The sequence below is a fragment of the Cetorhinus maximus genome, unplaced genomic scaffold (genome assembly GCF_964194155.1).
Source record: "Cetorhinus maximus unplaced genomic scaffold, sCetMax3.hap1.1 HAP1_SCAFFOLD_2615, whole genome shotgun sequence".
Taxonomy (NCBI): Eukaryota; Metazoa; Chordata; class Chondrichthyes; order Lamniformes; family Cetorhinidae; genus Cetorhinus; species Cetorhinus maximus.
The window spans coordinates 284-28,023 of NW_027598549.1; the positions used below are offsets into that span (position 1 = coordinate 284).

General features: G+C 55.9%; 1 protein-coding gene across 1 annotated transcript in view; it reads left to right on the forward strand.

Moving 5' to 3' along the window:
* Positions 1-2,148: 2,148 nt before the first annotated feature.
* LOC144677510 (RNA-binding protein 10-like) overlaps positions 2,149-27,740 on the forward strand; it is a gene marked incomplete at its 3' end in the record, with an annotated part of 36,415 nt that continues 10,823 nt past the window's right edge. The window contains exons 1-10 of the mRNA XM_078537581.1: positions 2,149-2,331; positions 3,106-3,279; positions 4,404-4,473; positions 8,149-8,222; positions 15,895-15,981; positions 17,512-17,572; positions 21,267-21,431; positions 23,032-23,192; positions 23,756-23,853; positions 26,203-26,290. Coding sequence (XP_078393707.1) covers positions 2,164-2,331; positions 3,106-3,279; positions 4,404-4,473; positions 8,149-8,222; positions 15,895-15,981; positions 17,512-17,572; positions 21,267-21,431; positions 23,032-23,192; positions 23,756-23,853; positions 26,203-26,290 — 1,146 coding nt within the window. The remainder of the gene's footprint in view (positions 2,332-3,105; positions 3,280-4,403; positions 4,474-8,148; positions 8,223-15,894; positions 15,982-17,511; positions 17,573-21,266; positions 21,432-23,031; positions 23,193-23,755; positions 23,854-26,202; positions 26,291-27,740) is intronic.

A 27,740-nucleotide genomic window follows, 5' to 3' on the forward strand; every position in this document is an offset into this window, starting at 1 on the left:
AACTTTTTCACACAGCGAGTGGTTTGGGGTCTGGAAAGCACGGCCTGGAAGTGTGGGGGAGGCAGGTTCAATCGAGGCTTTCAAGAGGGCAATTGGATGGTTATTTGAATAGAAACAATGTGCAGGGGTACGGGGAACAGGCAGGGCAATGGCACTAGGTCATAATGCTCATTCGGGAGAGCCGGCATGGACATGATGGGCTGAAAGGCCTCCTTCTGTGCCGTTAAGATTCTGTGACCTTTTCTCGCACTGCTCTTTGAGGTGCAGCCTGTAAAGGTGCTGGCTAGCATAGCATTAAAGGCACAGCAAGCGCTGTTTGGACCTTGTCAGAAGCAGTGCGTTCAGTTCTGGGCGCTGCACCTCGGCCAGGAGCGTTCCACCACGTCGCCAGAGCGATCCCAGGGCTGAAAGGGTTAAATGACCAGGACGGGTCACACAGACCGGGGCTTGTGTTCCCTCGAGTGTTGAAGATTAAGGGGTGATCTAATCGAGGGGTTTAAGGCGATCAAAGGATTCGACGGGGTCGATAGAGAGAGACTATTTCCTCTGGTTGTTGTCAGTGTTGTGGTAGGCCGTTCAGGGGGGATGTCAGGAAGCACTTCTTCACACAAAGGGGAGTGAAAATCTAGAACTCTCTCCCGCCCCACCCCCCAAAAATCTGTCAAGACTGCGGGCAGGGGGTGGTCATTTGGAAATTTCAAAACTGAGATTGATAGATTTTTGTTGATTACAGAACCAAGGCGGGTAATTGGAGTTAAGATGCAGATCAGCCGTGATCTGATTGAATGGAGGAACAGGCTTGAAGGGGCTGAATGGCCTCCTCCTGTTCCTGTGTAACAGGCTCGAGAGAGAGGGCTGAATGGCCTCCACCTGTTCCCATGTAACAAGCTCGAGAGAGAGGGGCTGAATGGCCTCCACCTGTTCCCATGTAACAGGCTCGAGAGAGAGGGCTGAATGGCCTCCACCTGTTCCCATGTAACAAGCTCGAGAGAGAGGGGCTGAATGGCTTCCTCCTGTTCCCATGTAACAGGCTCGAGAGGGCTAAATGGGCCTCCTCCTGTTCCTGTGTAACAGGCTCCAGAGAGGCTGAATGGCCTCCTCCTGTTCCTGTGTAACAGGCTCGATAGGGGCTGAATGGCCTCCTCCTGTTCCCGTGTAACAGGCTCGATGGGGGGGCTGAATGGCCTCCTCCTGTTCCTGTGTAACAGGCTCGAGAGGGGCTGAATGGCCTCCTCCTGTTCCTGTGTAACAGGCTCGAGAGGGGCTGAATGGCCTCCTCCTGTTCCTGTGTAACAGGCTCGAGAGGGGCTGAATGGCTTCCTCCTGTTCCTGTGTAACAGGCTCGAGAGGGGGCTGAATGGGCCTCCTCCTGTTCCTGCGTAACAGGCTCGAGAGGGGCTGAATGGGCCTGTTCCTGTGTAACAGGCTCAAGAGGGGCTGAATGGCCTCCTCCTGTTCCTGTGTAACAGGCTCGAGAGGGGGCTGAATGGGCCTCCTCCTGTTCCTGTGTAACAGGCTCGAGAGGGGCTGAATGGGCCTGTTCCTGTGTAACAGGCTCAAGAGGGGCTGAATGGCCTCCTCCTGTTCCTGTGTAACAGGCTCGAGGAGGGGGCTGAATGGGCCTCCTCCTGTTTGGGTGTTTCTGCCCTTGTTGATTTGGACAGCTCTCAGTCTGACAGCAGGGAGAAGTGGGGAGTGGACGGAAATCGGTGCTGTCCATCGCCTCAGTGCCCCGGGTTGGCAAAGAGCCTCTGTGGTGTCATCCAACGCTGGCTTTGGGCTGAGCCGGACCCAACATCCCCACCCCAATTCCTGTACTGCTGTAAAGGTTTGTGGGTGTCGGGCGGCGGGAGGGGAGCCTGTGTTTGGACTCTTGTTCCGGTGGCCGCACTCGCTCTCTCTGAGCTGGCACGGTGAGCTGGCTGAGGTGCCGGAGAGGAGGCGGGGGTGTCAGCTCATGCGGGATCGGACTGCCGTGGGTGAGGACGGGGCAAAGGTCTCCCTGTGGGGCGAGGGCTGAGGGAATCGGAAGCTGAGTGTCTGTCTCTCTCTCTCTCTCTCTCTCCCTCTCTCCCCCCCCCCCCCGCGGCCCCATCGCTGTCCACTGAAGGAACTGTACCTTACGCCACCCCTTCCTGTTTCAGTGCAAGCCGTGGGGAGCGCATGGGCCGCTACGGCAGCGACCGCAATAAAGAGGAGCACTCGGAATCGCGGGACCGGCGGGATCACGACTACAGGGACATGGACTACAGATCCTACGACCGGGAATACGAGTGCGACGGGAGTAAGGAGTACGGGAAGCAGGAATACCCGACCTACGACCAGTCCGAGGTAAACGCTCAGCGTACGGTTGCTTTTGACACCCGGTGGCCAGCGAGCGCGGCGCTCGTGGGGTAGGCCACCAGTGAGGCCTGTCGTGGGTGTAACGTGAAGCCCTGTGAGCGCCCTGGTCAACTGCGGACTGTGACCGAGCGATCGTCCACTGCTGTCCACTCCCCCTTTCCCTGTCCAGAGCAAACTAGGGAAGAGGTCATGTCCAGTGAGTCAGGGGGCACGATGACCGAGACCTTCCGTTGTTTATATAAAACCTTCCCCGAAAACTGACACACTCCCTCCGCAGCTTCGACTCCCCCCTCCCTTCTCCCTTCTCCCCCCTCCCTTCTCCCCCCTCCCTTCTCCCCCCTCCCTTCTCCCCCCTCCCTTCTCCCCCCTCCCTTCTCCCCCCTCCCTTCTCCCCCTCTCAGCATCCTCCCCCCTCTCAGCATCCTCCCCCCTCTCAGCATCCCCCCCCCTCTCAGCATCCCCCCCCCTCTCAGCATCCCCCCCCCTCACTCCCTTCTCCCCCTCTCTGAGCCCTCCTCGCTCCCTTCTCCCCCTTCTCTGCCCCACGACCCCCTTGCCCCCCTGCCCTCTTGGTGCCCCCCCCCCGCTCCCTTTCCCCCCCCACCCCATGCTGCGCTCCCTCCCTTGCTCCCTTCCTGTGCGCATGTGTGTCAAATTATTTGCAGGAGGCTTTCTGTGTGTATGTGTGTGTGTGTATGGAGCGCCCCCCACTTCCACCCTCCTTGTCCTGTGTCTCACACCTACCGTCTCACCTCCGTCCAGGAATACCGAGAGGACAGTGACAGTTACAAGAGCTATGAGAATGCAGAGGAGCCCTTCAGCTTCCCGGGTGATGGAGACTACAGGGACCAGGACTACAGGAGCGAGTCCGGTGAGGAGAAAGCCAGCAAGATCATCATGCTCCGAATGCTGCCGCAGTCTGCCACCGAGAACGACGTATGTGAGCCATGATTTTGTCCCCCCTGTTGTCCTGTCACTTTAACCTCCCCCTGACCCAGATGCGCACATTAACGGTGACAGCCGAGCGTGTGGGCGTTGTCTCCTCTCAGTGCAGTCAAATTCACACGCCCGCTCCTGGTGTCTCAATGGACAAGGCACAGGACCTTGTAACTCTTTCGAGCCCAACCAGTTAAACTAAATTAACAAAATCAGGGGTAAAGTGAAAGGCAGCCCCCTAAAGGGAAACTGCAAAAACAAAGCTGATGGTGATTAGCAACACTGCGTCAGGGAGGGAGCTTTACTCTGTGTCTAACCCCGTGCTGTACCTGCCCTGGGAGTGTTTGATGGGGACGGTGTAGAGGGAGCTTTACTCTGTATCTAACCCCGTGCTGTACCTGTCCTGGGAGTGTTTGATGGGGACGGTGTAGAGGGAGCTTTACTCTGTATCTAACCCTGTGCTGTACCTGTCCTGGGAGTGTTTGATGGGGACGGTGTAGAGGGAGCTTTACTCTGTATCTAACCCCGTGCAGTACCTGTCCTGGGAGTGTTTGATGGGGACGGTGTAGAGGGAGCTTTACTCTGTATCTAACCCCGTGCTGTACCTGTCCTGGGAGTGTTTGATGGGGACGGTGTAGAGGGAGCTTTACTCTGTATCTAACCCCGTGCTGTACCTGTCCTGGGAGTGTTTGATGGGGACGGCGTAGAGGGAGCTTCCTTTAAACTTGTTGAAACTTGCAATCAGAATAAGTGTTGACTGTGACTCAGTGGGTACCTAAAGAGCTGGTGCCTTGGTCACTCATTGCCTCAGTCCGAAGGTTGTGGATTCAAGCTGCACCCCAGATACACGAGCACCATAATCTGGGCCGACGTGCCCAGTGCCGGTACTGACGGAGTGCTGCAGTGTTGGAGGCGCCGCCTTTTGTGGTTAGATGTTAAACTGAGGCTGCTCCCCCCCCCCCCCCCCCCCACCACCACCGAGTGGGTGTAAAAGACTCGCGGGCCCGTGCGCCGTTGGCGAAGGGTGGTGCGCCTCCCGACATCCCGGGCGCGGTGAAGGGGCAACTGAGGCAGTCGGAACGAAAGGCACTAGAGGTTTGCTTCTTCTCCCCGTCTCCTTTCAGATTCGGGTCCAGCTGCAGTACGCCGGCTACCAGCCTCGGGAGGTGCGGCTCATGAGGAACAAATCTTCAGGTGAGGACCTGCCGTGGGTTTTAAAAGGTGGTGGGGTGGGGGGGGGGTGGGGAAACTCTCGCTCCTCGCTCCCTCATTTCTCCGCAGCCCTCCCCTGTATCCTCCTCCCCTGTATCTCGCTCTGTGAAACGCCGATGGCTGAGTATCTCCGAGTCGCTGAGCTGACTGTGGTTTGACGTGGCTGCACGTGGTTGAAAGCGGAGTGTACCTGCCCGGACAGGGATTGGGGGAGGAGAGGAGGAGCGGGGGTTGGGAGGCGATCCCGCCATTTGGCTATGAGCCGCTCTGTGTAGGACGAACACTTAAAATACAAATGCTTTTGAGAAAGTCTTTACCCTTATACCCCCACCCCCTCCGCCGCCGAGGTTTAGCGTTAACCAAATGATACATTTCGGGCCCCAGCGCAGGTCGACTGTGTTCATTTCAGGTCGTAGGCGTCTTTCTCCATTCCCGCTGTCTGTCTCCGGGCACGGCCCGGGGTTCTCGAATGTCGGGTTTGCTGCCTTTTCCCCATTTAATCTTTACCAGCAAAGAGTCCGGGATTTGTTCAGTGGGAGTAGAATTGGAAAGCAGAGGACCAGATGTTCGACTTGCAGACCGGACTCTTGGAGAACTTTGAGCTGTTTTGGGTCTCTTCCCCCCCCTACTGTAAAAAAAAAAGTCACACGGAGGCACTGGAGAACAACAGCAACTCGCGTAGCATCTTTAGCGGTAAGGTGTGTGTAAAATTAAAAAACTCTACCAGGTAATACGAGCATCGAGAGGTTATAAACCACCAGGAGAGATTGAACAGGCCGGAAAAGAGAGGGCTGAGGGGGGTGACCCGATCGAGCTCTTTAAAATGATGAAGGGGGGCTTTCGGTAGGGTCGACGTAGAGAAGATGTTTCCACTTGTCGGGGAGGGAGAGACCAGAACTGGGTGGGGGGGCCATCGTTATAAGAATTCCCCAAACCGGGGGAATTCAGGAGGAACGTCTTTACCCAGAGAGCGGGGAGAATGTGGAACTCGCTCCCACAGGGAGGGGGTCGAGGTGAATCGTGTCGATGTGTTTAATGGGGGGGGTGGGGGGGGGAAGGGATAGAAGTATATGGAGGTAGGGGGAGATGAAGAGGGTGTGGGCGGAGGCTGGTGCGGGGCAGAAATACCAGCATCTACTTTAAATCTTCCCCTGAGAGTGACAGAGAACGTTGTCCATTCTAGCTCCCTGCCAGTGTTTGTGCTCCACATGAGTCTCCTCCCCCCACCCCGCCTTCACCTCCCCCTATCCCCATAACCGTCCTGTCCCTTTCTCCCTCATGTGCTCATCCAGCCTCCCCCTCAAACACCTCAAATGGACTTTAGGATCTGGGGCACTTGCAGGTGCACGCTTTTTGTTTCCGATCAGCTCGGTCTTTTGCAGTGTGTGTGTGTGTGTGTGTGTTTTTTTAAATTAAAGCAGGTCTCTCCTCTCACGGGGCAGTCAGTGGTTGGGGGCAGTGGGAGGGGGTGGAAGGCAGTGGGTTGTTGTTGAAGGTCAGCAGGTAGGTGATGAGCTTGCCATCGCCTGTGTGCCTCGATGCCCCTCCCCAACCCACCCACCCACCCACCCCCCGGACCCCCAGAGTTGTGGTGCAGCAGGGTGGTCCTGGCATGTGTGTTTACGAGGACAGGTTGGAGGTGTGCCGGGCCCCACGTCAGAGGGAGGAGGGGGCTCTGTGCGCTTTGTGACTTTTGGCTCCTGGGGTAAGGTGAGGTGAGGAGGGGGCTAAAGGGGGAGGGTGGTGAGGGAACGGGGGCTGGGAAGGAAGTGGGGCACAGAGAAGGGCTGTGCACCAATCCGACTCGGCAAAGCGCTTCCCACGGGCAAGGGTGGAGCTCTGACCGGGCAGGGGGGGGCAGTGCCCAGGCCCCTTGCCCGCGATCTATCCTGGATGTTACTTCCACACGGCAGAGCGGAGGGGAGATTGCGGCTGGATAATGTTTTATTCTTGGGTCCTCGGAGTCGTTGGTAAGGCTGGTGTGTATCGCCTGTCCCTAGTTACCCTTGAGAAGGTGGAGTGTCCTCGAACACACATGAGCGGCTTTCTGGGACACGTCGTGTGCAACTAAAAGTGAAGCAGGTTGTGTGGGTCTGTGTTCACACCCAGGCTCAGACTGGGTAATGAGAGCTGGTCACCTCCAGGGCCGTTAGTAAATCACGTGGAGTTTTCGAGCAATCTGACAGCGTCACACTCACTTTGACCGAGACTAAATTTATATACCCAGATTTTTCAACAATCCAAATTCTCAAATTATCATGGATTACTAGTAACCCGGATTACTAGCCCAGCGATATAACCGCTACACTCCCGTACCCCGGATTACTAGCCCAGCGATATAACCGCTACACTCCCGTACCCCGGATTACTAGCCCAGCGATATAACCGCTACACTCCCGTACCCCGGATTACTAGCCCAGTGATATAACCGCTACACTCCCGTACCCCGGATTACTAGCCCAGCGATATAACCGCTACACTCCCGTACCCCGGATTACTAGCCCAGCGATATAACCGCTACACTCCCGTATCCCGGATTACTAGCCCAGCGATATAACCGCTACACTCCCGTACCCCGGATTACTAGCCCAGTGATATAACCGCTACACTCCCGTACCCCGGATTACTAGCCCAGTGATATAACCGCTACACTCCCGTACCCCGGATTACTAGCCCAGTGATATAACCGCTACACTCCCGTAACCCGGATTACTAGCCCAGCGATATAACCGCTACACTCCCGTAACCCGGATTACTAGCCCAGCGATATAACCGCTACACTCCCGTACCCCGGATTACTAGCCCAGCGATATAACCGCTACACTCCCGTACAGACCAGTGTGAGTCAGCAGTGTCCTTATCTGTTGTCGAGAGGGTGGATGGGGACGGAGATGGGGAGATGACTGACCGCTGTGGTGCGAGGTGCAGGATTAGAGAGGGTGGAAGCAGCACCTTGACCTATTGACGTTTTGAGGGTTGCAGCCGGTTGGTTGATTGCAGTCAGCCCTTCAGCTCTCAGTCACCTGCTTTAGGACACGGCGGCTTCCCTCCCCAGCCGAGCTTGCCCTACTCCTTCGTAACTGACATCACAGCGGGGCTGGCATTGAGGGCGGCTTTGTGACTGGAAAAAGGGGAGAGCCCGCGGACTTGGGCCTTTCAGCCTCCCGTGCTGTACGGTTCTGTGGCGTCGAGGGGCGGAGTGGCCTTCTCTCGCGTTGTCTGCTGTGGTTTATTTCACCCATTGAGGAAATGGAGGCTTTGACGGGAGGGGGGAGAGGGGGGCGGTGCGGGTGGCGTTCAGGGTTGGGGTGGGGAGTAACAGTCTTTCCTTTGCTGGGGGCCTTCCCGGTGGCTGTCGGAGGGTGCGAGGTGGGGGACACTCCCGGCCTCCCGTCAGGGCTGGGGTTTCAGTCCCAGCAGCGCCAGCCGACATCCCGCCACTACCCTGTAACTGGAACTGGCTCCGGGGCTGGGTGGGGTGCGGGGTGAGCCCGTTGTGACGGGGCGGGACGCCTCGGCGCTGGCGGGCCTCGTGTCTGTTTGTGTTTGTACGTGTAGCTTTGCCCGGGCAAACTAGGGTTTCTGATTCTGCTGAGTAAAGGCTCCTTTGATGTGATGAACTAACACACTCCGTCTGTATTTGAATGCTGTCTCCAGGTCAAAGCCGTGGTTTCGCCTTCGTGGAGTTTAATCACTTGCAGGACGCTACCAGATGGATGGAAGCCAATCAGGTTGCTCTGCTGCATTTGAACACACACAAGTACCACCTCTGTTAATTGGGAGACCCCCAATGCCTGGTTCACACGGGCGCACCAGCCCATCCCCACCCCCACCCCCACTCCCAGCCCTCCGCCAAGCGCCACTCACACACACCCCCCCCACCCCGCCACGGTTACCTCCTCCCCACCGCAGCCGCGGCCAATCCCGACGCGACGCTTTTCACGTTTCCCAGGCAAGGCCCAGAATCTCGCGTTCGCATCGCTGCTCCCTCGGTGTTGGCCCGTTCCTCCCGCCCGCCCGCCCGGCAGAATCCTTCCTCCCAGCTGCTGCTGCCACCGTCGCCTTCAGCCCGGGTTTCATTCCCCACTGCCGCACGGTTTCCAGGCCCAACCTCGTGTGGCCTCTCGCTCTCTCTCTCTCCCGCTCTCTCTCTATCTCGCTCTCTCTCTCTCGCGCGCTCTCTCGTTCTCGATCTCTCGCGCTAAATCTCTCGCGCTCGATCTCTCGCTCTCTCTCTCGCGCTCTCTTTCTCGCGCTCTCGCTCTTGATCTCGCGCTCTCTCGTTCTCTCTCGCGCTCGATCTCTCGCTCTCGCTCTCGAGCTCTCGCTCTCGCTCTCGATCTCTCGCTCTCGATCTCTCTCGCTCTCGATCTCTCTCGCTCTCGATCTCTCTCGCTCTCGATCTCTTGCTCTCGATCTCTCTCGCGCTCGATCTCTCGCTCTCTCTCTCTCTCGCTCTGTCTCTCTCTCTCTCTCTCTCTCTCTCGCTCTGTCTCTCTCTCACTCTCTGTCTCTCTTGCGCTCTCTCTGTCTCTCTTGCGCTCTCTCTGTCTCTCTCTCTCGCTCTCTCTGTCTCTCTTGCGCTCTCTCGCTCTGTCGCTCTGTCTCTCTCTTTCTCTCGCTCTCTTTCTCTCTCTCTCGCTCTCGCTCTCTTTCTCTCGCTCTCGCTTTCTCTCTTGCTCTCTCTCTCGCTTTCTCTCTCTCTCTCTCTCTGTCTCTCTCTCCCCTCAGATTTTGAGCCTGGCACTTCCCCTTTCCCCCTCCTCCACGGGCGGGCGGGCGGAACCCCCTCCACTTTGCCCCCTTCGCCTCCAGCTCTGGCCCCCACCCCCACGCCCCCTGCTCAAGCCTCCACCGCAGCAGCGCCACATTGCAGAGCAAGGAGCAGGTGAGGTTGGTTTGTGAGGGGGGCCTAGCTGCTTGAGAGCTGATGCTACGATCGAGTAGGCCGATGGCTGGGGGAGGTGGCGGGGGCCAGTGCTGCAGATCCCGCGGCCCCAGGAACTTCCCCAAGGGTTTGGGGACCCGCCACCCCACGATGACTCGAGCACCCTGCTGCTTCACCTTGGCGAGGAGGAGGGGGGCCGGCCAGGAATCAGCCTCTCAGTCGAAATCCAGGCTTGCTTCGTTGAATTTGAAACCCCCTCTCCCACCCCCCGCCCGACCCCCCCCCTCACCCACCCACCCCTCAAGCCCACAGAATCGGCGCAGCCTCAGAAAGCCGACCATCTCTCAGCGATGGGGGTTCGTGTGGATCAGGCATCCATGTCTTTTAAGATGTCAAATGAATGCTAATAATGCCGACAGAAAGCACACACGTGGGACTCTCTGTTTTCTGCAGAAAATATCTTGCTGTTTTTTTTTATAAATACGTATAAAGTGTGGATAGCGTTGGCAGGCTGAATCTGTTATATGTCTTTTTTATTTTTGGAAAAAAAAACAACAACAAAAAAAACAAAGCCCCCCCCAACTAAAGAAAGTACTGTTTGGAAAAGAGAGAGAGAGAGAGAGAGAGAAAAGTCCGAGTGAGTTCTGGTGTTCCCGACGATTTCCTGTACAAACTGGAGACCCGAGTCCAGATACCTGGGAGCTGCTCCCGGCTCCGTTTCTCCCAACAGCGGACGGCGGCCGTCGCTTACTTTTGCCTTCGGAGGGTCGTACCTACTCGCTCGGGCGCGCGCGCACTTCCCCTCCCCCTCCCCTCCCCTCCCCCTCCCCTCCCTCCCCCCCCCCCCTCGCTCCCTGTCGGACGGCCGGCCGGTTATAAACTGCCCGTGGGGCTCCGGCGCCGTTGTTTCGGTGCCTGTCCTCCTCCTCCCACCCCAAGCCCAGGGGTTGTGGTAGCGCAGAGCCGGCTGCCAGGTTTCCACCCTCTTTCCCTCCCCCCACCGCCGGGCGGTGTTGTGGAACGGCGCGGCCGGGATCTTTGGCGAGGAGGCTTTGGGGTGGGGGGATGGAGGAGGGGTGGTGGGGTGTGTGGTGGAATGAGAGGGACGATTGCCCTTCCCCCCCCCCCCCCTCCCCGCCTCCTTTCCTGCCCAGTGTGTGCCTGGTGTTGGGTCTTGGTGGAGTGGCACAGGGAGGGGGAGGGAAAGGGGGATTGCTTGCCTCCCCCCGCGCAAGCCTGCTCGGTGTAACGGTGGCTTGGTGGGGGCCGGGGTGGTGGGGGGTTGGGGGCCGGGGGTGCGCAAGGGGCCTTGGAGGAGGTGAGGGTTGAGCTGACGGGATGCGGAGGCTGTTGACGGGATGCAGGGCGCATCGCGAGGAGACAACGAGGCCTTCCCGACGGTCGGCTTTCTGTGTCCCTCACTCCGTGGCGATGGGGCTGGCGCGCCGACCTCCCGGGGACCAGTTGAAAGTGTGTGTGTTTTGTGTGTGCCGGGGGAGTGTGTCAGCGCGACGCAGGCAAACTCGATCGGAGGGGGCGCAGGGCACCGTGTGCGTGTGTAACTCCCGTTCCCGGAAACACCTCGCCCCGCCGAAGTGGGACCTGACAGGGCTGGGCGGCGGTGGTGGGGGGGTGGGGGTGGTCGCAGATCAGGCCTAAATGTTTCGGGCGCAGGGCATAGAGTTTGCAGTGTCTGCGTTGACTCTCCTGGCCGCCGCGCTCCTGGCAAAGCGGGTGAGGTCGGAAGCCTGTCCAGTGTGTTTGAGAGCCTGCGGCATTATCCAAGCCGGAGCTACAATTTGAAACTGAGCTGCTGGGAGATGGATTTTTTGGTTTATCTGGGATGCGTTTTGTGTTAGATGGGCTCGGGCTGCCTGCCAAAGGGTGACAGGGAGGGGCTGCCCCTCTGTAAAGAGCTATGGCTGAATGTTGTTGATGAGAAGTGAACGGGGGAGAAGACGTTTGCTTTATTGGAGGGGGTTGGTGAGATTCCCTCGCTGAGCGCCGACTGAGCTGTCCTGTTGCTGGCGTGATCAGCTCTCGGGAATAAATGTCCCCCAGTGCCCTTGGAGATGGCACAGAGAGAGAGAGAGAGAGAGGAAATCAGCCAGGGTTCCTGCTCCTGATCACTGTCCAGTGACCCCTGGGTTAGAGAGAGAGGGAGGGGAAATCAGCCAGGGTTCCTGCTCCTGATCATTGTCCAGTGATCCCTGGGTTAGAGAGAGAGGGGAAATCAGGCAGGGTTCCTGCTCCTGATCACTGTCCAGTGACCTCTGGGTTAGAGAGAGAGAGGGGAAATCAGCCAGTGTTTCTGCTCCTGATCACTGTCCAGTGATCCCTGGGTTAGAGAGAGAGAGAGAGAGAGGGGAAATCAGGCAGGGTTCCTGCTCCTGATCACTGTCCAGTGATCCCTGGGTTAGAGAGAGAGGGAGGGGAAATCAGCCAGGGTTCCTGCTCCTGATCATTGTCCAGTGATCCCTGGGTTAGAGAGAGAGGGGAAATCAGCCAGGGTTCCTGCTCCTGATCACTGTCCAGTGACCTCTGGGTTAGAGAGAGAGAGAGAGAGAGAGGGGAAATCAGGCAGGGTTCCTGCTCCTGATCACTGTCCAGTGATCCCTGGGTTAGAGAGAGAGGGAGGGGAAATCAGCCAGGGTTCCTGCTCCTGATCATTGTCCAGTGATCCCTGGGTTAGAGAGAGAGGGGAAATCAGGCAGGGTTCCTGCTCCTGATCACTGTCCAGTGACCTCTGGGTTAGAGAGAGAGAGAGGGGAAATCAGCCAGGGTTTCTGCTCCTGATCACTGTCCAGTGATCCCTGGGTTAGAGAGAGAGAGAGAGAGAGGGGAAATCAGCCAGGGTTCCTGCTCCTGATCATTGTCCTGTGACCCCTGGGTTAGAGAGAGAGAGGGGGGAAATCAGCCAGGGTTCCTGCTCCTGATCACTGTCCAGTGACCCCTGGGTTAGAGAGAGAGGGGAAATCAGCCAGGGTTCCTGCTCCTGATCACTGTCCAGTGACCCCTGGGTTAGAGAGAGAGAGGTGAAATCAGCCAGGGTTGCTGATGACGGCCCAGGGTGATGCTGTAATGATTTATCTGTGGGGAGATGACCAGCTGACGCTGACTGTTCACTCTGGTACCTGAAGATGGCCACTTGGTGAGACCCTGCACTGTGTTCAGGTTCAGGAGAGGAAGGCCAGAATTGGGATTAATGTTTAAGCACCAGTCGTGTTGGTTTATGTGGAATCTATTCCTCCCCAGTGTCTCTGTCAGAGGCCTTTTTGAACTGCTTGGTTTTATCGTGTGTGGAATGAAACAGCAATGATGATAATACTGTTACAGGATACTGTCGTTGTTAGCAGTCTTTCTCTGTCCTGTGGTTTTTCTAGCTCTGCTGTAAGATTTGACCTCTTGAGGCTTTGTGGATTGTGTCTGTTGAACTCCAGGGAATGTCCATTCACTTGGAATGCCTCCTTTCCCATTTGTCTCACTCCGATTGGCATCACTGTCTTCATCTGTTGACCCAAAAGTGGGATCTCTGTCACGGTTCCACTGACTCTCATTCCCTTTCCAGATCCCTGTCCAAGTCATCACTTCTCACCTGTTATTCTATAGATAAACCACTCCCTGAACCTCTCCATTAGATTCCAGCCTGTAACTCACCAACGCTCCCTAGGCAGCACCGTCCAAACCCACGACTGCTACCATCTAGAAGGACGAGGGCAGCAGACACATGGGAACACCACCACCTGCAAGTTCCCCTCCAGGCCACTCAACATCCTGACTTGGAAATATATCGGCCGTTCCTTCACTGTCAATGGGCCAAAATCCTGGAACTCCTTCCCTAACAGAACTGTGGGTGTACCTACAGCACACGGACTGCAGCGGCTCAAGAAGGCAGCTCACCACCACCTTCTCAAGGGGGAGTTAGGGGTGGGCAATAAATGCTGGGCCCAGCCAGCGACACCCACCTCCTGTAAATGAATTTTTAAAAATATATAAACCAACCCGAACCCCTTGATTAGATTCCAGTCTGTAACTTACTCCTGGGTATCTGTTATTCTATATATAAACCATCCCGAACCCCTCGATTAGATTCCAGTCTGTAACTCCTGGGTATCTGTTATTCTATATATAAACCCCCCGAACTCCTCGATTAGATTCCAGTCTGTAACTCACTCCCGGGCATCTGTTATTCTATATATAAACACCCCCACCGAACCCATCGATTAGATTCCAGTCTGTAACTCACTCCCGGGTATCCGTTATTCTATATATAAACCAACCCCGAACCCCTCGATTAGATTCCAGTATGTAACTCACTCCCAGGTATCTGTTATTCTATATATAAACCCCCCCGAACCCCTCGATTAGATTCCAGTCTGTAACTCACTCCCGGGTATCTGTTATTCTATATATAAACCCCCCCCCCCGAACCCCTCGATTAGATTCCAGTCTGTAACTCACTCCCGGGTATCCGTTATTCTATATATAAACCACCCGAACCCCTCGATTAGATTCCAGTCTGTAACTCACTCCCAGGTATCTGTTATTCTATATATAAACCGCCCGAACCCCTCGATTAGATTCCAGTCTGTAACTCTCTCCCGAGTATCTGTTATTCTATATATAAACCCCCCCCCGAACACCTCGATTAGATTCCAGTCTGTAACTCGCTCCCGGGTATCTGTTGTGTGTGTGTGTACAAATTGGGTGTTTGCAGACCTGGTGAGTGATCATTCCCTAAATGCCGGTGTGCATGAAGGAGTCTTGATAGAATTGGAGTTCTGCTCCGGGTCTTTCACTTGCAGTTTTGGTGGTTGTGCTCTTGCGGAGAGAGGGGTGCTTCAGTCGATGAGAGGCGAGCGGTGGGCTTGCACATTCTGTTGGTGTGGCCGCAGTCGCAGCAGGAGTATCCCCACCTCCCCGTCTCTGATTTGAAACCTCCTAAAAAAGGGTTGGGGGGTAGGGGGAGGGAACTGTGCAGCTCCGCCTCACAGAGATTCAGTTCCCACTCAGCTGGGAGTGGGGTGTTACTCAGTTGGTCTCAGCGTCCCCCGCCCATGGCAGACTGACGCTGAAAGACGTTCGGAGGGGCGTGGAGATTCGGCGGAGAGGTTCCTGCAGTCGAATAGCCTGCCCGGTGGGGGGAGTTGTGGTCACTGCCGTGTCCGGGCCCACGCTTCTTCGGCCGGGCATTGCGAGAGCGCCGGCCGTCGCCCTCAGAAGAGGAGGGGAGGCCCTTTGTAACCCTGCTGCGACTGAACGCCGGCCGTGTCTGGTTGTGGCTTGGGTGTGGCAGTGTTGGAGACTGCGCCGGCCACCTGTTTGGTGTATTTGGTGTGAAACATAAGTGTCAGCCGTCACAGGGCCTGGTGCGCTGACAGAGAGCGTGGTGCTGCTCTGATTTTTGCGCCCTTGTGTCCCCACCCCGCTCTCTCTTTCTCTCTCTCTCTCCTCTCTCTCTCTCTCTCCCCCTCCACCCAGTTTGTTGTCTCTCCCGACTTCTGGCCTGCGTGCTGGGTTTCTGGGTTGGAAGCTGCCGCCGTTGCGCTGAGGGCCTGGGGTGGGGTGGGGGGTGCGGTTAGGGGTAGGGGTTGTGGGGAAGTGGCCGGGCTCGAGGGTGCTGGACGCGGCCAGAGTCGCCGGCTCCGCGGACAGCGCCCCCATCGATGCAGTTCACCCTCGCCTCCCCACCCCTCCCCTCCGCAAGCTGAATTGTCACCGAGACACGCAGCGCTTTCTGTTCTGCCGGGGAGTGGGGGGTTTGAGGGAGGGGCAACATTCCCCCATCCCTCCCCAACCCTCCGGTACACGCTCGGCTTCCTGAAACGTTGGCAGCTTCTGACCCGGGACTCGGTCTCCTCCTTTCCTCTCCGATCCGTTGTTGAATACGTCGAGTATTCCCCCCCTGGTGGCTTTCTTCCTTCCTTTCCTCTCTCTTCACCGTTCCCCCCCCCTGTTGGTGGGCCGCCTGGCTGCCTCAGGCCCCTCCATTGCTTATCCTTCAGACGAGGGGTGGCAGGACTCGGTTGTGTGTGTGTGTGTGGGGACGGGACGGTGGAGAATGTGTACCACAGTGTGTGTCTTGTGTGGTGCGCGCACGTGTGTCTGCGCCTGCTTGTGTTTTGAAACCTCCCCGAGTGGTCATTTGTCATCTGCAAACTTGAGTTCCTGCTCTCTCTTCATTTCCAGAAGAAAGGTTGTTGCCTCTCAGAGGAGGCAGGGTTAGTCCTCCCGCTCCGTCTGCCAGCCTCAGCAAGGATGGCGGTCACTATTGTTAGGTGGTGAGAATGTAGTCGGCTGAAGGCCGGGTCCCCTTGTTCCACAGTTGAAGGGCTGCAGCCGTTTATTTTCTTAATTTGTTTTATTTTGTTCTCTGATCTGTCGCCGCCTTTGTTTTGTTTTTATTCCTCTCCAAAGCAGAAGGTTTTTTGTTTTTTTTACACAAATGAGGCATGAAGTGGGGAGCCTTTGTCCCGAGGCAGGAGCTCACTTTGTCACTCCTGTGTTTCTTGCAGCACTCCCTCGTCATTCTGGGTCAGCAAGTCTCCATGTACTACAGCGAGCCAAAGCCCAAGGCCAACGAGGATTGGCTTTGTAACAAGGTGAGGACTTTGCCGCGGGGCCGGAGGGTCAGCGCTGAGGGAGCGCCGCGCCGTCGGAGGGTCAGCGCTGAGGGAGCGCCGCGCTGTCGGAGGGTCAGCGCTGAGGGAGCGCCGCACTGTCGGAGGGTCAGTGCTGAGGGAGCGCCGCACTGTCGGAGGGTCAGTGCTGAGGGAGCGCCGCACTGTCGGAGGGTCAGTGCTGAGAGAGGGCCGCGCTGTCGGAGGGTCAGCGCTGAGGGAGCGCCGCACTGTCGGAGGGTCAGTGCTGAGGGAGTGCCGCACTGTCGGAGGGTCAGCGCTGAGGGAGCGCCGCTCTGTCGGAGGGTCAGCGCTGAGGGAGCGCCGCGCTGTCGGAGGGTCAGCGCTGAGGGAGCGCCGCGCTGTCAGAGGGTCAGCGCTGAGGGAGCGCCGCGCTGTCAGAGGGTCAGCGCTGAGGGAGCGCCGCGCTGTCGGAGGGTCAGCGCTGATGGAGCGCCGCGCCGTCGGAGGGTCAGCGCTGAGGGAGCGCCGCGCCGTCGGAGGGTCAGCGCTGAGGGAGCGCCGCACTGTCGGAGGGTCAGTGCTGAGGGAGCGCCGCACTGGCGGAGGGTCAGTTCTGAGGCAGCGCCGCACTGTCGGAGGGTCAGCGCTGAGGGAGCGCCGCACTGTCGGAGGGTCAGTGCTGGGGGAGTGCCGCACTGTCGGAGGGTCAGTGCTGAGGGAGCGCCGCACTGTCAGAGGGTCAGTACTGAGGGAGCACCGTAATGCTGCAGGTCCCGCCTGTCCCTCTAGCTGGGTGTAAGAGATCCCACAGCCCCTGTCAAAGAAGAGCACGGGCATTACCCTCAGTATCACGGCCAGTATCATGGCTTTACTCTGTATCTAACCCCGTGCTGTACCTGTCCTGGGAGTGTTTGATGCAGACGGTGTAGAGGGAGCTTAACTCTGTATCTAACCCCGTGCTGTACCTGTCCTGGGAGAGTTTGATGGGGACAGTGTGGAGGGAGCTTTACTCTGTATCTAACCCCGTGTTGTACCTGTCCTGGGAGCGATTGATGGACAAGGTGTAAAGGGAGCTTTACTCTGTATCTAACCCCGTGCTGTACCTGTCTTGGGAGCGATTGATGGACAAGGTGTAGAGGGAGCTTTACTCTGTATCTAACCCCGTGCTGTACCTGTCCTGGGAGTGTTTGGTGGGGACAGTGTGGAGGGAGCTTTACTCTGTATCTAACCCCGTGCTGTACCTGTCCTGGGAGTGTTTGATGGGGACAGTGTGGAGGGAGCTTTACTGCATATTGACTCTCCAGTCATGTTATCGTACTGTCACTGGTGATGTGCCAACATTTCCAACGATCAGCATCCCCCTTCTTCCCCATGGATTAGTTTGTGAGATTTTATCTTGTGCAGAATTGCCCTTACCTTTGCCGACATAGCCCTCTGCGCTCCGAAACGGTTGGTTGCCAGCAGTGTGTTTTGGGCTGAGTGTGAGATGCAATGAGGTCCCTGTGTCAACGTTGCCCTACTTTAAACTGTGTTTGATGTTCCTTGCAGTGCGGTGTGCAGAATTTTAAACGGCGCGAAAAGTGCTTCAAGTGTGGTGTCCCCAAGTCAGGTGAGTCCAGTTGGAATTTGTGATGTGTTTTCTGCAACTTGGCATTTACCCTCCACAAGGGAAAATCGACCTAATCCTTTTCCCCCAGCCTCTTCCGATGTCCGTAGGGACCAACATTGACCGATGAGATAGGGTTAATTAATGACCTCTAGTGAAGGCGCCCCCCTCGGCAGCAGTGATCGTAATATGATTGAATTTTCCATTCAGTTTGAGGGAGAGAAGAGTGGGTCTGAGACAAATGTTTTAAGCTTAAATAAGGGCAATTATGAGGGTATGAAAGCAGAACTAGCGAAAGTGATCTGGCAGTTTAGTTTAAGGGATAGGTCAGTAGTGATGCAGTGGCGGAATATTAAGGGGATATTTCAGAACGCACAGCATAGACATGGGAAAGAGAAATTCCAGGGAGTGAACTCACCATCCGTGGTTAACCAACATATTTAAAGATAGTGTCAAACTTACAGGAAAGGCATATATTTGTGCAAAGATGGTTGGCAGGTCAGAAGGTTGGGCTGAATATTAAAAAAACAGCAAACAACGACTAAAAGATTTAAAGAGGTAAAAATTAGAGCAGGAGAGAAAGGTAACTAGAAATATAAACGATGGTAAAGGAGTTTCTATAGTTATTTTAAAAAGAAAAAGAGCTAACGCAGTGAGCGTTGGTCCTATAGAAAATGAGTCTGGGGAATTAATAATGGAAAACAAGTCCCTGGGTCGTGGTGGATTTCATCCTAGGGTCTTTAAAGAAGTGGCTGGTGAGATAGTTGGTGTGTTGGTTTGAATTTTCCAAAAGTCACCAGATTCGAGGAAAGTTCCATTAGATTGGGAAATAGCGAATGTAACTAAAGCGGGAGAGAGACATAAAGCAGGAAACTACAGGCCAGCTAGCTTAACAACTGTCGTAAGAAAAATGTTGGAAGCTATTATTAGAGGCTATAACAGGGCACTTAGATAAATTCAAGGCCATCAGGCAGAGTCAGCATTTCCCTTCTGTGAAAGGGAAATCATGTTTAACCCATTTAAAGAAGTAACAGGTGCTGTGGATAAAGGGGAACCTGTGGATGTGCTGGACCTAGATTTCCAGAAGGTAATTGATAAGGGGCCTCATCAAAGGTTATTGCAGAAAATAAAAGCTCATGGTGTAGGGGGTAACACACTGGCATTGGTGGAAGATTGGCTGACCAACAGGAAGCAGAGAGTTGGCATAAATGGGTCTTTTTCAGGTTGGCAGGATGTGACGAGTGGTGTGCCACAGGGATCAGTGCTGGGGCCTCAACTCTTTACAATTTATATTAATTATTTGGATGAATATGGTGAGCAATTGCAGAGCTCTGAGATACAGAGGGATCTGGGTGTCCAAGTGCATGAATCACACAAGGTTAGCGTGTGGGTACAGCAAGTCATTGGGAAAGCTCTTAGAATGTTATCATTTATTGTGAGGGGAATTGATTACAAAAGTAAGGAGGTTATGCTTCAGTTGTACAGGGCACTGGTGAGACCATATCTGGGGTACTGTGTACAATATTGGTCACCTTTATTTAAGGAAGGAAGGATGTAAATGCATTAGGAGCTGTTCAGAGGCTTCCCAGACTAATACCTGGGCGGGTTGTCTTATGAGGAAAGGTTGGGCAGGTTAGGCTTGTATCGCTGGAGTTTAGAACAGTAAGAAGCGACTTGATTGAAACCTTTTAAGATCCTGAGGGGTCTTGACAGGGTGGATGTGAAGAGGATGTTTCCTCTTGTGGGAGAAACTAGAACCAGGGGGTCACTGTTTAAAAATAAGGGGTCACCTATTTAAGACAGAGCTGAGGAGAAATTTATTCTGCGAGGGTTGTGAGTCTAGTGAACTCTCTTCCTCAAAAGGTGGTGGTAGCAGAGTCTTTGAATATTTTTAAAGCAGAGGTGGATAGGTTCCTGACTAACAAGAAGGTGAGAGGTTATCAGGGGTAGGCGGGAATGTGGGGTTGAGGTTATAGTCCGATCAGCCGTGATCTTGTTGAATGGCAGAGCAGGGCTCGAGGGGCCGAGTGGCCTACTCCTCCTGATTAGTATGTTTCGATGACATGAATTCTTCCGTCCACTCGGACCTCTCTGTCTCCTACACTGTTCACTTCATTGACGTGACATTTCTGTTTATGATTTAAATGAAGGAATCTGATGTTTACATCATTTATTGGTTAGGTGAATGTGCAGCCAGGATTACTCTTCCAACGCAGGTTCCACCCACCCCCCCGACCCTGCACCAAGTCAGCCAATCGCATCCCAGGGTGCGATTCAGTGGGGCCACAGTTGGCTTTGAGTGATGGCCCTGGATCACTGCCCAGTTGCAACTGTGTTAGAGAAGGGAAATCAGCCAGGGTTCCTGCTCCTGATCACTGTCCAGTGACCCCTGGGTTAGAGAGAGAGAGGGGAAATCAGCCAGGCTTCATGCTCCTGGTCACTGTCCAGTGATCCCTGGGTTAGAGAGAGGGGGAATCAGGCAGGGTTCCTGCTCCTGATCACTGTCCAGTGACCCCTGGGTTAGAGAGAGAGAGAGAGGGGAAATCAGCCAGGGTTCCTGCTCCTGATCACTGTCCAGTGATCCCTGGGTTAGAGAGAGAGAGGGGAAATCAGCCAGGGTTCCTGCTCCTGATCACTGTCCAGTGATCCCTGGGTTAGAGAGAGAGAGGGGAAATCAGCCAGGGTTCCTGCTCCTGATCACTGTCCAGTGATCCCTGGGTTAGAGAGAGAGAGAGAGGGGAAATCAGCCAGGGTTCCTGCTCCTGATCACTGTCCAGTGATCCCTGGGTTAGAGAGAGAGAGAGAGGAAATCAGCCAGGGTTCCTGCTCCTGATCACTGTCCAGTGATCCCTGGGTTAGAGAGAGAGAGAGAGGAAATCAGCCAGGGTTCCTGCTCCTGATCACTGTCCAGTGATCCCTGGGTTAGAGAGAGAGAGAGGGGAAATCAGCCAGGGTTCCTGCTCCTGATCACTGTCCAGTGATCCCTGGGTTAGAGAGAGAGAGAGGAAATCAGCCAGGGTTCCTGCTCCTGATCACTGTCCAGTGATCCCTGGGTTAGAGAGAGAGAGAGAGGAAATCAGCCAGGGTTCCTGCTCCTGATCACTGTCCAGTAATCCCTGGGTTAGAGAGAGTGAGAGAGGGGAAATCAGCCAGGGTTCCTGCTCCTGATCACTGTCCTGTGATCCCTGGGTTAGAGAGAGAGAGGGGAAATCAGCCAGGGTTCCTGCTCCTGATCACTGTCCAGTGATCCCTGGGTTAGAGAGAGAGAGAGAGTGGGGAAATGTGTGTGTACATTATGGTGCCTGTACCGCTTCTTTGAAAGATCTATGCAATTAATCCCCACCCACGCCATTGCCCTGCAAATTTTTCCTCAGGTAAAAAAATTCTCCTCTTCTCCCCCTCTTGTTCTTTTACCGATTCTCTTCAATCTGTGTCCCCCACCTCTGGTTACCGACCCTCCCGCCACTGGAAACAGTTTCTCCTCATTCACTCGATCCAAACCCCCCGCTCGTGATTCTGAACACCTCGATTCAATCTCCCCCTTAACCTTCTCCGCTCGAAGGAGAACAATCCCGGCTCCTCCACACGAACCGAAGCCCCCCCTTCGCAGATTTTTGGTAAATCTCCTCCCCACCAATAGGATTGCGTACGATGATCAGCTGTTTGATAATAACGTGACTCGTTCACCCGTTTGCAGAAGGCGAGCTGCGGCTGGTAAGCGGAAGGAAGGACCTGCAGCTACCCCTCCCGGAGGGCCCACAGCCTTTACTCAAGTTCCCGCAGCCGTTCCAACCCCCACAGTTACACCAGCAGCACCTGTTACACAGTCAGCAGCAGCAGCTCAACGAGAACGCCAATGACAGTGAGTACAGGATTGCTTCAGCGGTCTGGGAGAACTGCGGTACTGTACGGGCGGGGACGGGTCTGTCACTGTATAACACTGGGGTACAGTACTGGTGGGGACGAGTGTCACTGTGTAACACTGGGGTACAGTACTGGTGGGGACGGGTCTGTCACTGTGTAACACTGGGGTACAGTACAGGTGGGGACGGGTCTGTCACTGTATAACACTGGGGTACAGTACTGGTGGGGACGGGTCTGTCACTGTATAACACAGGGGTACAGTACTGGTGGGGACGGGTCTGTCACTGTGTAACACTGGGGTACAGTACAGGTGGGGACGGGTCTGTCACTATAACACTGGGGTACAGTACTGGCGGGGACGGGTCTGTCACTGTGTAACACTGGAATACAGTACTGGTGGGGACGGGTCTGTCACTGTGTAACACTGGAATACAGTACTGGTGGGGACGGGTCTGTCAGTGTGTAACACTGGAATACAGTACTGGTGGGGACGGGTCTGTCACTGTGTAACACTGGAATACAGTACTGGTGGGGACGGGTCTGTCACTGTATTACACTGGGGTACAGTACTGGTGGGGACGGGTCTGTCACTGTGTAACACTGGAATACAGTACTGGTGGGGACGGGTCTGTCACTGTGTAACACTGGAATACAGTACTGGTGGGGGTGGGTCTGTCACTGTATAACACTGGGGTACAGTACTGGTGGGGACGGGTCTGTCGCTGTATAACACTGGGGTACAGTACTGGTGGGGACGGGTCTGTCGCTGTATATCACTGGGGTACAGTACTGGTGGGGACGGGTCTGTCACTGTATAACACTGGGGTACAGTACTGGTGGGGACGGGTCTGTCACTGTATAACACTGAGGTACAGTACTGGTGGGGACGGGTCTGTCACTGTATAACACTGGAGTACAGCACTGGTGGGGACGGGTCTGTCACTGTATAACACTGGGGTACAGTACTGGTGGGGACGGGTCTGTCACTGTATAACACTGGGGTACAGTACTGGTGGGGACGGGTCTGTCACTGTATAACACTGGGGTACAGTACTGGTGGGGACGGGTCTGTCACTGTATAACACTGGGGTACAGTACTGGTGGGGACGGGTCTGTCACTGTATAACACTGGGGTACAGTACTGGTGGGGACGGGTCTGTCACTGTATAACACTGGGGTACAGTACTGGTGGGGACGGGTCTGTCACTGTATAACACTGGGGTACAGTACTGGTGGAGACAGGTCTGTCACTGTATAACACTGGGGTACAGTACTGGTGGGGGTGGGTCTGTCACTGTATAACACTGGGGTACAGTACTGGTGGGGGTGGGTCTGTCACTATAACACTGGGGTACAGTACTGGTGGGGACGGGTCTGTCACTGTATAACACTGGGGTACAGTACTGGTGGGGGTGGGTCTGTCACTATAACACTGGGGTACAGTACTGGTGGGGGTGGGTCTGTCACTATAACACTGGGGTACAGTTACTGAATGTGAATGCCTCTTCTTGCTGTCGCTGCTCCCTGTCTATGTCGGAGTCTCGAATGCTTTGCAGCAGAATTGCCTGATCGAACATCGTGCTTTTTTCCCCTGGCAGCTGTAATATTGCGGAATTTGAACCCTCACACGACCCTGGATGTGATCCTCAACGCGTTGACTCCCTACGCAGTGCTATCTCCCTCCAATGTGCGTCTCATCAAAGATAAACAGACACAGCTGAACAGAGGATTTGCTTTCATACAGCTTTCCACCATTGTGGTGAGTCCTGGGCGCATGTTTGTCATGTAAGACCTTTGGCTTTCGATCCGAAACTAGTGTTCATCAACTTAATGTTCGCATTCGGTAATTAGATCATTTCAATATCAGGCAAATACACCTGGGACAGGTACAGCACGGGGTTAGATACAGAGTAAAGCTCCCTCTACACTGTCCCCATCAAACACTCCCAGGACAGGTACAGCACGGGGTTAGATACAGAGTAAAGCTCCCTCTGCACCGTCCCCATCAAACACTCCCAGGACAGGTACAGAACGGGGTTAGATACAGAGTAAAGCTCCCTCTACACCGTCCCCATCAAACACTCCCAGGACAGGTACAGCACGGGGTTAGATACAGAGTAAAGCTCCCTCTACACCGTCCCCATCAAACACTCCCAGGACAGGTACAGCACGGGGTTAGATACAGAGTAAAGCTCCTTGTACACTGTTCTGCCCCGATGGCTGTCCTTTCACCCTAGCGAATGATGTCGCGTTTTCCTGAGCGTTATGAGTTTGTTCGGAGTTGCTGCTGCTGCTGAAATAGATTTTTTTCTCTGTTTGAAGGAAGCCTCTCAGCTGCTTCAGATACTGCAGTCACTGCAGCCACCTCTCAACATCGATGGCAAAACCATCAACGTGGAGTTTGCAAAGGGCACAAAGAGGTCAGTGCAATGCCACCCTGTTGCTTAATATAGAAATGAGCAATGTGTATTCTGGAAATAGTCTCCACAGCCTGAGAACACCAGGAGGATAAATATTGGCACCAACTCAATGGAAAGCATCCACTCTGCTGTTTATCCAGTGGGACTGCAGGACGCATGTGTCCAGCTAAGAGCCAGAGGGGTGCGGCACTCCCTCAGTACTGATCCTTCGACAGTGCGGCGCTCCCTCAGTACCAACCCTCCGACAGTGCGGTGCTCCCTCAGTACTGGTCCTCTGACAGTGCGGCGCTCCCTCAGTATTGGCCCTCCGACAGTGTTGCACTCCCTCAGTACCGACCCTCCAACAGTGCAGCGCTCCCTCAGCACTGACCCTTTGACAGGGAGGCGCTCCCTCAGTACCGACCCTCCGACAGTGCGGCGCTCCCTCAGTACCGACCCTCCGACAGTGCGGCGCTCCCTCAGTACCGACCCTCCGACAGTGCGGCGCCCCCTCAATACTGACCCTCCGACAGTGCGGCACTCCCTCAGCACTGACCCTCCGACAGTGCAGCGCTCCCTCAGTACTGACCCTCCGACAGTGTGGCGCTCCTTCAACACTGACCCTCCGACAGTGTGGTGTTCCCTCAGCATGACCCTCTGACAGCGCGGCACTCCCTCAGCACTGACCCTCCGAAAGTGTGGTGTTCCCTCAGTACTGACCCTTCGACAGTGCGGCGCTCCCTCAGTACCAACCCTCCGACAGTGCGGTGCTCCCTCAGTACTGGTCCTCTGACAGTGTTGCACTCCCTCAGTACCGACCGTCCGACAGTGCGGCGCTCCCTCAGCACTGACCCTCTGACAGGGATGCGCTCCCTCAGTACTGGTCTTCTGACAGTGCGGCGCTCCCTCACTACCAACCCTCCGACAGTGCGGCAGTCCCTCAGCCCTGACCCCGTGACAGTGTGGCGTCCCCATAGCGCTGACCCTCTTGACAGTGTGGCGCTCCCTCAGCTCTGACCCTCCGACAGTGTGGCGCTCCCTCAGTACTGACCCTCCGACAGTGCGGCGCTCCCTCAGCGCTGACCCTCAGACAGTGCTGCACTCCCTCAGCACTGACCCTCCGACAGCGCGGCGCTCCCTCAGCACTGACCCTCCGACAGTGCGGCGCTCCCTCAGCACTGACCCTCCGACAGTGCGGCGTTCCCTCAGCACTGACCCTCCGACAGTGCGGCGTTCCCTCAGTACTGACCCTCTGACAGTGCGGCACTCCCTCAGCGCTGACCCTCCGACAGTGCGGCGCTCCCTCAGCACTGACCCTCTGACAGGGATGCGCTCCCTCAGTACTGGTCTTCTGACAGTGCGGCGCTCCCTCACTACCAACCCTCCGACAGTGCGGCACTCCCTCAGCCCTGACCCCGTGACAGTGTGGCGTCCCCATAGCGCTGACCCTCTTGACAGTGTGGCGCTCCCTCAGCTCTGACCCTCCGACAGTGTGGCGCTCCCTCAGTACTGACCCTCCGACAGTGCGGCGCTCCCTCAGCGCTGACCCTCAGACAGTGCTGCACTCCCTCAGCACTGACCCTCCGACAGCGCGGCGCTCCCTCAGCGCTGACCCTCCGACAGTGCGGCGCTCCCTCAGCGCTGACCCTCCGACAGTGCGGCGCTCCCTCAGCACTGACCCTCCGACAGTGCGGCGTTCCCTCAGCACTGACCCTCCGACAGTGCGGCGCTCCCTCAGCGCTGACCTTCCGACAGTGCGGCGCTCCCTCAGCACTGACCCTCCGACAGTGCGGCACTCCCTCAGCACTGACCCTCCGACAGTGCGGCGTTCCCTCAGCACTGACCCTCCGACAGTGCGGCGTTCCCTCAGTACTGACCCTCTGACAGTGCGGCGCTCCCTCAGCGCTTACCCTCCGACAGTGCGGCGCTCCCTCAGCACTGACCCGCCGACGGTGCGGCGCTCCCTCAGCGCTTACCCTCCGACAGTGCAGCGCTCCCTCAGCACTGACCCGCCGACGGTGCGGCGCTCCCTCAGCACTGACCCGCCGACGGTGCGGCACCCTGTGAGTGTGGTTGCGAGTTGCGGTTTTGGGGTGGTTGGGCCTGTTTCAGTATCTCCAGGTGACCCTCAGGCTGGGAGGTGAGAGTTGTGCTGCTGAGCTGTGGATGACGTGTTATGATGTTCCCCTGCGGGCTGGCACTCAGTAAACTTCGGGGAATGTGGAAGGAAATGAAACGTAAAATTGCTGATTGGTCAGACGTCACTCTGCTCGCCTGCTGTGCTGGAAAGTGAAATCTGTGCCTGGTACAGATTCACTAACGGAAGGTCTCTGACTCTGAATTCCTCTTTCTGTCCCCTCCCTGCTGCAGGGACGTGGTGCTGACTGATGGCAGTCGGGCAAGTGCCGCTTCTGTGGCTAGTACAGCGATCGCAGCTGCCCAGTGGGCCGTCAACCAGGTGAGTGAGGGAGCCTGCAGCTTGGTGGGAGGCAGGCCAGCGAGAGGGCGGTGTACCTGAGTGCTTTTCCACAGGGAATCACGGCGGGTGAGAGGGCTCATCTCCCCCAGAACACAGGACCGCTCAGCCCATCGAGGCTGCTGCACCATTCAGTGCGATCGTGGCTGATCTTGGGCTTCAACTCCCACTTACCTACCCATCCCCCATATCCCTCGGTTCCCTGGGAGAGACCAAAAATCTGCCCGTCCCGGCCTTAAGCGTCTTCAATGATGGAGCATCCGCAACTCCCTGGGGGAGAGTTGTAATGATTCACAACCCTGCGAGTGAAGAAACTTCTCCTCATCTCAGTCCGAAACAATCGGCCCCTTATCCTGAGACTGTGCCCCCCCAACCCCCGTGTTTTAGATCCCCCCCGAGCAGGGGAAACAATCTCTCTGCACCCACCCTGTCAAACCCCTTCAGAATCTCGTCCGTCTCAATGCGATCGCCTCTCATTCTGCTAAACTCCAGAGAACATCGGCCCAGTTTACTCAGCCTCTCATCGTAGGACAACCTCCCCCCTCATCCCAGAGACCAATCGAGTAAACCTTCACTGTACCCGCCTCCAATGCGACTCTATCCTTCCTTAAACGTGGAGACCAAAACTGCGCACAGTTATTCCAGATGTCGTCTCACCAGAACCCTGTACAACTATAGCCAGACCCCTTCCGTGTATAAAAGCAAAATGGTGCGGGTGCTGGAAATTTGAAAGAATTTGAAGAAGAGTCACACGGACTCGAAACGTTAACTCTTGTTTCTCTCTCTCCACGGATGCTGCCCAGAGCTGCTGAGTCTTTCCCAGCGCTTTCTGTCTCTTTATCCTTGTGCTCCAGTCCCCTCGCAATAAAGACCGACATGCGATTTCCCTTCCTAATCGCTCGCTGTACCTGTGCGGGCTAACTGGCTGCGTTCCTTTGCACGAGCTCGCCCAAGTCTCTCTGAGCATCAGCGCTTCCAAGTGCGTCCACGCTCCCGTGTTTACTCCCCAGCCCCACCCCACGCATTGAGCGGAATGATTGCTGGGATGAGGGACCCCTCCTGTGAAGAGGGGTCAAGTAGAACAGGCCTTTGTTCCCTGGAGTTTAGAGGAGTTGAGACGTGATCTCATTGAAACACGCAAAATTCTTAAGGGGTCAACAAGGTGGACGCTGAGAGGGTGTATTTTCCCCTCCTCGTGGAATAAAGAAGACAGGGGAGGGGGCGGAGGGTTCACAGTCTAGGGATAAGGGGTCAGCCATTTTGGACTGAGATGAGGAGAAATCCCTTCACCGAAAGGGTGAGAATCTTTTTGGAATTCTCGACCCCCAGAGGAGGCTCAGCCGTCGAGTGCATTTGAGACCGGGATCCGGTGGATTTTCGGACGCTGAGGGGAGCCAAGGGACAGGGGCGAGAGAGAGGAGCCGAGGTGGGG